The sequence below is a fragment of the Marmota marmota genome, unplaced genomic scaffold (genome assembly GCF_001458135.2).
Source record: "Marmota marmota marmota unplaced genomic scaffold, marMar, whole genome shotgun sequence".
Classification (NCBI taxonomy): domain Eukaryota; kingdom Metazoa; phylum Chordata; class Mammalia; order Rodentia; family Sciuridae; genus Marmota; species Marmota marmota.
Genome location: NW_025999900.1, coordinates 41,991,916 through 42,001,930, shown reverse-complemented (window position 1 = coordinate 42,001,930; position 10,015 = coordinate 41,991,916). Strand labels below are relative to the sequence as shown.

Sequence of the window (10,015 nt, the reverse complement as noted above, 5' to 3'; positions counted from 1 at the left end):
AAAAAAAAAAAAAAGGCATTGTGTTGTGTCTATCTACCAAAAAAAAAAGATTCTCTCTTTAAAAAAATTAATAAATTCAGTTTCTTTAAAATGTAAACATTTCATTTGTTTTAGTTGCTTTGCTTTGAAAGAATCACTAAAAGATACAAAGATGCAAACTATCTTTTACAAGCTACAAGTCAACAGCTACAGACAGGAAGATGGTAGATGTCTCAATTCTTTTTCAATTTGCCACCTATTCTCTATCTCTGTTTTAGATCCAGTCCAGGATAAAAGCCTTGTTAAGGCTTCAAGTACTTGTTGATGCACTGACAGAATGCCTTATAGGTTCTACTTAATATGAACCAGAACCAGATCTCTAATTCAATCATAGGACAAAGTTTCAGCATTTTTTTTTTTTTAAATCTATAAGCACTTTCTCTTGTGTGTTCAAAACCACCCACATTTTATAATCAGGTTTGCTAGTGTGGCAACCTGGAGGCCCGTGTCCATGCCTGTGCCAGCACTCTCCTCTGGGACATGGTAACACTGTGCACAGCTACCATCTGAGTGGCTGGTGGCTCGTGGGAGCTTGGCCTGCAGGTAGGCATCATGTAGCACCTTCAGGTGCAGCAGCAGCTGCCCCAGGTTCTCCCCAGTCACTGCTGACAAGAGGATGACCTGTCCCAGGTGTTTCTGGAGCTGGGGCAAACGGGCTCTGGCCTGGGGGAGGTCAATCTTGTTTGTAACAACCACATGGGGCCTCTCAGACAGGCCTTCTTCATACTTCTCCAGTTTGTATTTTAAACCCTTCACCTGAGTCCATGGCTCTGGTAGGGAAAGGTCCACAATGAACAACAGGAAGCAGCAGTGATCCATGTGCCTGAAGAAGCTGAGTCCAAGACCCCTGTCCTGTTGGGCACCTTGGATGATGCCCAGGATGTCTGCCACTACCTGTTGGTGACCTTTGTAGTGAACAATCCCCACATAGGGGTTTAAGGTGATGAAGTGGTAGGAAGCCACTTCAGCTTTCACATTTGAAATGGACTGGAGGAGCGAGGGCTTCCCAGCACTAGGGAAGCCGACCATCCCGGAGTGGCCCACCAACTCGAGCTCCAGGTAAAGAATACATTCCTTACCCAGCTGTTCAGAGGTGCAAGTCACAGGGGCACAGTTGTCATTAACCAGGAAAAAGCGGTTGCCTTTCCCACCTCCCCGCCCAGTGCAGCAATGTACTCCCAGCCTGGCTGGGACAAGTAGGCTATGACCTCACTGCCCTCCTTCACCAAGGTGCCAACGGGCACCATTCTGGCCAAAGCAGTTCTTCCTGCCACCATCTTCTCCACTGAAACCCTGATACTGGGACAGAACCAACAACAGCAACTTGACTTGCTGGTCAGCTCTCAGGATGATATAGCCACCATTTGGGCCATCTCCACCATCGGGCCCCTGAACTCCTTGCAGGGCTCACTATGGAAGAGCTCCAGCCAGAGCCTCCATTTCCTCATGAACAAGCATTCTCCAATGGTCCACAAAATACTTTTTAAGATTTTTCTCGGAGAGCAGCTTCTTTCCTGGGGGCTCCTGATGCTTGGTGTGGTCCACACAGCCCACTGACAACATCCTGGGTGAAGCCTGCTATGGAAGGAGCCAGTGAGTCCATCATGCCAGGCCCTCCAACTGGGTCTGAGATCTTGCTAAGAAGAGCCTCACAGGTTTATGGCCCCTTGGCATGACCCAGAGAAGGTCATGCACCTGCTGCCTCAGTCTCCTCGCCTTTTGACACATTCTCCCAGCAGAAGCAGACCTGCCCGAGTATGCATGCAGCATGCTTCCCATGCCTGCCCACATGCTCCGGGGAGGCCTCTGGGGCCTGCAGACCTGAGCACTGGTCCACAGAGCCTGGTCATGCCACTGCGGAGTGCGACCAATGGCAAAAGGCCGGCTCACCTCGGGCCACCGCCTACCCGCCTCCTCCTAGCTGCCACCACCACCTCAGCACATTTTTTAAAGCTCTACAAATGAATAATGAAGACATTGCAAACAAATGTTTTCAACAACCCCAAGAGCAGAGTGATTATTTCAGAAAGGAAAAGACATGTCTGAACTTGAGTCTAGGAGCCACTTCTGAATTTCCCATCACATCTCAGATGGATATTGGTTCATAGATGAAGGAAAATCAGCATACGTCACATTTACAAAGAAGTAGAATAAAAGTATTTAAAGTTAGAAAGAACATAAAAACTATTTGCCGCAATTCTTGTCACTAAAGAAGATGTTAATTTATCCAGGAAGCATTTACTGACCACTTGCAATTAGCACAGTGATGAAATACATATTAAGTGATTTTCCAGGAAGGGAACTGTAAAGGAGGAGATGTTTGTGTGTAATGTTGACTCTTACACATGCCTGAATACTACATGTTCTATTTCTTATATCTTAATGCAAGGAAAAAAAAATCGGGTGAAATAATGAGTCAGGTTTCTATTTTAGAAATTTATTTTAAATATGCTTAATTTAAATATTTTTGAGATTCACATTTTATTTTAGGACTAGGGTCACCAGATAAGCTTAGTCCCTTTTTGAAAAAAGAAGAAATATGCTCCCTTACTTCATCTTTTCCTTCAGCTCCTGCCCTTATTCTTATTTCCCTTCAAACACGAACTTCTTGAAAGAGTTGTCTATACTCACCATCCCCATCCTCACCTTCCATCACTCCTCAAATCAATGCAATATGGCTTCAGTCACTATGAAACTGCTCCTGCCAAGGTCAACAATAATCTACATGTCAGTAAATGCAAAAGATAACTCAAAATCTTTATTTTGCTTGACCTCAGCAGTACTTGACATAGCTAACTACTCCCTTATACACAGAAAGAGTTTTCTCCTGCACACGCTGTGGTACTGCACTGTCGTGATTTTCTAGCTACCTAATTTGGCCTTTTCTCCATTAGTTCCCTTAGATACTGCTACTGTGTAACTACCTCAATGTCCTTTAACCTCTGTTCTTACTCTACACACATTCCTTAGACAACCTCATCTATTTCTCCATCTTCAACCACCATTTTTATGCTACAACTCACCAGATCTTGCTTCTGAATTTCAGATCTATAACGAACTTCCAACCAGACATCTCCATTTGGAATCTATGCCCCAAAAACCTCAAACTCATTATGTCTAAAATTTAATAATTTTCTCATCTCTAGACCTGTTCTCCCTCTTCTCTAGCCTTTCTTATTTTAGTAAATGGGACCACCAATCATCCACCCACTAGCCCATCTCAGAAACCTAGGAATCACCCTTGATGCCTCCTTTTTCATGACTATTCAAATAATCTCCAATTAGATTCTAGCAGCTAAATATTTCTCCAGTCTTTCTACTTCTCGCCATTTCTACTAACATCATCCAAGTCCAAACCACTTTTAACTCTTGCCTAGATTACTTCAACAACTTTTCTAAATCACTCTTTCACCTTTCAATTCCATTCTCCAGAAGGGCACAATAGTGCATAACTGTAATCCCTGCAACCTGAGACACTGAGGCCAGAGGATCCCAAGTTCAAGGCTGGCCCATGCAACTTAGAAAGACCTTGTCTCAAAATTTTCAGACAAAGAGCTGGAGTATGGCTCAATAATAGAGCACCCCCTGGGTTCAATCCCCAGTAGACCCCACCCCCCCAAAATCTATTTTCCTCACTGCAAGCAGAGTGAGCATTCAAAAATGCCAACCTAGGTTTGGGGATGTAACTCAGTGGTAGAATGCTTGTCTAGCAAGCACAAAATCCTGGGTTTTATCCTCAGCGCTACCAAAAAAAAACAAAAAACAAAAAAACTCACATTTTCCTATATAAAATCCTTCAATGGCTTCCTATTGTCCTTAGAATAAGTTCTTAAAGGTCTACTATTCTCACCCTGAACTTAATTCTTTAAATTCTATCTGGTTTATTCCTGCATATTCATGTGTGTGTAATATACACACACACATACATACATACATACACACACACACACGTGTATATAGTTTTAGTCGTCCTTTATTTTATTTATTTATGTGGTGCTGAGGATCAACCCCAGTGCCCCACACGTGCTAGGCAAGTGCTCTACCACTGAGCCCCAGCCCTCCTGTGTATTATTTTTTAATTTTTTTTATTTTTTAGTTGTAGTTGGACACAATACCTTTATTTCACTTATTTACTTTTAGTGGTGCTGAGGATCGAACCCAGGGTCTCGTGCATGTGAGGCCAGTGCTCTACTGCTGAGCCACAACCCCAGCCCCCTCCTGCATATTCTTTAGATTTCAGTTAAATATCATTTTACAAAAGAAGAGGTTAAAGCCTCAAATTATATTCATTTAAAAATACATGTTCTCCACCTACTATGTGCTAATATCTATGCAAGGCACTGTGAATACAACGACAAACTTAAAAAAAGGAGCTCATCTTTTTCAGTTCTTTACAGAACAGTCTAGTAAATATATTTTATAATCTCATAGCACCCTGTACTTCTCTTACTTATTAAATGCCATCCCCACTGGATAACAAGTTATTGACAGAAGGTATCATACCATATCTATCTTATTCACCATTTCCTCTCCAGTGCTAAGTTTAGCATTTAGTATAAGTTGCTAGTCAATAAATACTCGAACATAAAATAAATGATAGCTTTACCTAAATATGTTATTTTGAAACTAAAAGGACAAATAAAAATCACAATTCTTGAAAAAGATTATTATCTATTTTAACTAGTCAATCCTTTAAACAGAAAAAAGCTAACTATTTGAAAAGAATATCACATTAAATTATCAACACTTTATTCATAAAACTGGAAAATAAATGGGAGAAGATCAAGTATTTATCCTGTCTTTCTATCTAACTGCCTTTCTAATCAAACAGCCCTAGTTCATGAGTGAAAGTTTTTCTTTACAGAATTCAATATAGATGGGGGGGAAGGGGCAGAAAAAAAAGTCATCATGTTGCAAACTCTAATGAAATAATTTATTCATGCAAAAGTCATCGATGGATGAACCACGAGATGAAAACATGATACCAGATGACAGGAAGCTTTATAGTGGCCAGGCACGGTGGCCATGCTTGTAATTCCAATGACTCAGGAGGCTAAGGCAGGAGGATTAAAAGTTAGAGGCCGGCCTGGGTAACTTAGCAAGACCCTGTCTCAAAATAAAAAATATAAAGGGCTGGGCATATAGCTCAGTGGTAAAGTGCCCCTGGGTTCAATCCCTAGTTCCCACACACACATAACAAAAAAAGGAAATTTTACAGTGGCAGGATCAGACCATCATCACGTGAACCCAATTATTAATCTCAGCACCAGGAACAGGACAATCAGGCACTGTATTCCTTATGATGGGATGCAATAAAGTACACAGCACCACCTATGCACCACATTTGCCAAAATAAAGCTGAATTTCAATGTAAGGTTTTTAAAGCTAACTTCTAGAAATTGGGATCTAGCTCAGTAGTACAACACTTACCTAGCATGTGCAAGACCCTGGGTTCGTTTAGACTTAACTTCTAATTTACAAAAAGCACAGGACAGAAGAACAAGTCAAATGACACCATGGGATAATAAAGTCAGAATGTGGGATGTTCTGCAAGACAACTGACACTGATTTTTTAATCAAGCTCAATGCAATGAGATAGAAAAAAGAGAACAGGAGAGACAAATTTTGATCAGCAGATTCTCAATTGAGGGTGATTTTGCCCATGGGTATATCTGGCAATGTCTGGAACTATTTTCAGTTGTCAAAATTGGGAGCCTGCTACTGGCATCTAGTGAGCAGTGAGTAGGAATGCTGATACATCCTACAATGCACAGGACAAACCTCCCATAACAAAGAACTATCCTGTCCAAAATTTCTATAGTACTGAGGTTGAGAAACCCTCATCTGCATTAAGAGTCTTCTGTGTATCCTGTTTTGCATCCTGATTTCAATAAACCAGCAAAACATTATTAGTTAATCTGGAGAATGATTTTTAATTCTGTCAGTATGATGAGACAATAGGGGAAATATGAATGGATTGGGTATCAGATAATACCAAAAAGCTGTTAACATTTTTAGTTGTTATAATAATAATGTTTACTTAAGAAAAGATTCTTTTTTTAAAAAAGTATCTAATTAGGAATTTGGAGATGATGGGACTGGGGAATGCAGCTTGCCTATCATGTGTGAGGCCCTGGTTCGATCCTAACACTGGAAAAAAAAAAAAAGTAGGGATGAAATGACACAATATCTAAGATTTGCTTTAAACTATTTCAGCAGCAACAATAAAAATGGCTTGGGTGATGCAAACATGGTAAAGTCAGCTACAGAATCTCAATGATGGATATTGAAACCCTTTTTTCTATTTTCTATGTTTAAAATTTCTCACCCCCCAAAAAATTTAATTAAGTATTTCAAAAATAAAATATGATGGGGCTGGGGATGTGGCTCAAGCGGTAGCGCGCTCGCCTGGCATGCGTGCGGCCCGGGTTCAATCCTCAGGACACCACATACAAAGATGTTGTGTCCGCCAAAAATTTAAAAATAAATATTAAAAAAATTCTCTCTCTCTCCTCTCTCTCTCTTTTTAAAAAAAAATAAAATAAAATATGAATGAAAAACAATATGCAGAAGGATTTGGTTATCACGACACTAGCATGAAAAAATATTTATCATCTAATAAACAAAAAGAATCCTAGATCTAGAGGATGACAGTTCTTGATTCTTACTGAAAAGATCTTTGTGAAGAGCCTACAAGTTGCAAGGCACTGTCCTAGGTGCTGCAGAGGATTAGAAAGATAAGCACAACAGACCCTGTCTGCAAGAGACTTACAATTTGAAAAACAGAATTAAACCAAGTGGGTTAAGAACAGGCATGGCTTCATGAAAACCCTAATATTTAAGATAAACACTAAAAGCAACATAACTCTAAGGGGAGAATGGGAGTTGAGGAATTTGGGATGAACTCCAAACAGAGATAAAAGAGCGACAGGCCCACAAGGCCCTTCCTGATCTGGTTCACTTCACAACCCTCAAACCTCATCTTCTATCACTGCTTTCTTTCTACTCTCATCAAAGAATTAAAGGCACTGAATATTCAAGACAATGAAAGAAGTTCAGAACAGGCAAGGATATAAAAGCAAAAAAGCAAATAGCCAAAAATACAAGTCATTTGTTTCTCTATAAGAAAAAGAAAAGTCTGATAGAGGTAAAGATAGAAAAGTCACGTTTTAACTTGAACTAACTCAGAGTCTGATGACAAAAATATTGGAAATTTCAGAGTGAGGTGAGAAAAAAGACAAAATTTCTAGTTCTAAAATAGAGCAATCTGGGGGAAAATAATCTGATGAGATGGTAGAAATCTGGTGTAAGGCAACAGAATCACTTACTCTACTGTTTTATCCCAAGATCTCAAGTATTTTCTCCTGATGACATGCCAAGCATCATTTCCTAAAACAATCTGCTTCTTTTCTTAATTTCTAATGCCAAACCTTGTAAAATTAGAATATCCCTCTCTTTTGGAATAGGTAAATCTGAGTTTGTATATCACAAGAGTCTATTTTTTCCTTGGTAAATTTAAGGAAGATTAGTAATTGTTAAAAGTGTCTATTTTTAAAAATCACAACAAATGATCTATTCTGTTTTAGTTCTACTTTCCTTCTCTTCTCAAAAAGGAATTCATTTATTCCAACTACCCTGTCAGTCTTTGTGGAAAGAAACACACCTTCAAACAGAAGTTTTCAGTGATAGCTCTCTCACAAAAAGATATCACAAAACAATTTTTTTTTTTTTTTTTTTTTTTTAGTTTTTACCATGGCCAAATTCAAAGACTATTATTTTTTTAGTGAATGGTAACAATGAAATGTAACAAACTTGATCATGTCTTAAACCTACCTTGAAGTAATGTCAGAAAGAATGCATCAGGTCCTAAAACGGACCAACAGATTACCAAAGGATCACATATCCAGAAACTCACCTATGTATCCCATATACACCTCTAAGCATATTTGGGGATCCTCTTAATAAGACAAGACTTCCATTCTTTATTTGCTAAGAACTCTTAATTCAGGAAGCTGACAGTTATCCCTCCTCTGTAAATTTTGTTTTTAAAGAAGTTAATTGGTCCCCATCGGGATGGCGCATGACTGTAATCCCAGTGGCTGGGGAGGCTGAGTAGTTCAAAACCAGCCTCAGCAAAAGTGAGGCACTAAGCAACTCAGACTCTGTCTCTAAATAAAATAGAAAGTAGGGCTGGTCATGTGGCTCAGTGGTTGAGTGCCCCTGAGTTCAATCACTAGTATCCAAAAGAAACAAACAAAAAAGATGTAGTTAACTGATCAAAAGGTTTATATGCATTTAAGCACCAATTCTTTGAGAAGCTCCTTTCTACCCTTCTTTTCTGATGAAAATCTTAGTTTAAAATACACTTTTAAAACAAGGCTCTATGCAACAAAATCTAGGAGACTGGTGAAAGGAAACTAAGGTATGTAACCGAGTAGAGATTCTCGAGCCAACCCACTACCCTGTGGTGTCTAGACACATCTTCAAATGCTGTTCTTTTAGTAATCCACATTTAGCTAATTAAAAAGCTGGCTGTCAGACCTCTGACTCTTAAGGAATCCGCTGGAGTGTAAATTAGCTAGTCATTGTGTTGGAATTAGGCTAGACATTCACTAAAGTCCCGAGGCCTGCTCACTTAGGGCCTTCTAGGTGAAAGAAACGGCTCCAGTAGATGCTTTCTTACCTGTGGAGTCATCGTAGAGGGATCTGGCTCAGGAGCAGCTTGCTGCTGTTCAGCACTCTTGTTCTTGGCCCCACTCTCCAAAGGCTCTTGCTGGACAGTTGTTTTATTCCCAGAAGGGACGGACGGTGGTGGTAGTAGCTGGGATTTAGAATGGCCCTGGGAGGGCCGGGAAGGAGATGCCTGAGAAGAGGGCAAGTAGGACTGGGAATGGCTCAAATAGGATTGTGAGGAGGAAGAATAAGAAGGAGTGGATGCCAGGTAAGGTTGGGAAGGTGGGGACTGGGAAGGGGACGGCTGGGTAGGAGGTAGGTAGGGCTGAGAGGAAGATGGCGGGTAATACGAGGGTGGTGGTTGAGGAGGGGGCATGTACGATTGAGACGGAGGCATATAGGACCCGGGTGGGACAGGAGGAGATTCAGGCGGGGAATCCAGCTCCATTGGAACCAAACCAGGAGGCCCATCTCGTTGGTGGTGGAGCATCTGGTGTTTGTACTGCTGCTGCTTCTGATAGCTGAGGGCCGGCCCGGGTGGCGGAGGCATCGGTGGCGGCGGCGGCTGCCAGTCCCCGTAACCGCCACCGATGCCTCACCGGCGGGGGCGGCAGCGGGGGCGGAGGAAGGTGGTGGGGCTGGAGCACGCACTGCATTTGCTTCTGGTGCATCTGCTGCAGCTGCTGGAGCTGCGCCAGGTGCTGCTCGCGGAAGCTCATGAAGCCCGAAGAGGAGGGGGCCGCGGGAGTCGTCGAGCTCGCGTACCCGGGCCCCGGCGAGGCCTCAGGAAGCGCCACCGGCGGCGGCGGCGGGACCGGCGGCGGCGGAGGATAGTGGCTGCTCCCGCCATACCGGCCCCAGTTCGGGTACATATCGGAAAAGAAGGCGCAGGGCTCCTCCTGGCGCCGTTACTCGTCGCAACCGACCTCCAGGAGCCGCGGCGGCGACGGCGACAGCCGGAACTCGAGGCGCCTATAGGCCCCGGAGCGTGTAAACGGAGCGCGCCAGTGCGCCGGCGCTACCGAACGGGGCCCGCGACCGGGAAGGCGGGGACCGCACTGAGGTGACTGCGCTTGCGCAGTAGCACCGAGAGGAGAACAAAGGCGAGATAGAGCGGCCCCTTGCTTGGCGACTCGCGGTTGCCATCTATCTTCAGGTATGGATAACTTAGGCGCCAGTGGAATGTTCTCATAGAACCAAGGAACCATAGAGTCTCACAGCTCAAAGGGGTGGTAGAGATCCTATCGCTCCACCGTTCATTTTTGAATGAGAAGGGGAAAAAAAAAATGTTCCATTCACAATA

General features: G+C 42.5%; 1 protein-coding gene and 1 pseudogene across 1 annotated transcript in view; both read right to left on the bottom strand.

Moving 5' to 3' along the window:
• The window catches only part of Ylpm1 (YLP motif containing 1), a 73,770-nt gene extending 64,009 nt beyond the window's left edge, over positions 1-9,761 (bottom strand). The window contains 2 exon segments of the mRNA XM_015494002.2: positions 8,723-9,301; positions 9,303-9,761. Of these exon segments, the coding sequence (XP_015349488.1) occupies positions 8,723-9,301; positions 9,303-9,584 (861 nt within the window). The 5' untranslated portion in view covers positions 9,585-9,761.
• Positions 58-1,623, bottom strand: LOC107149249 (annotated as a pseudogene).
• Positions 9,762-10,015: the final 254 nt, after the last annotated feature.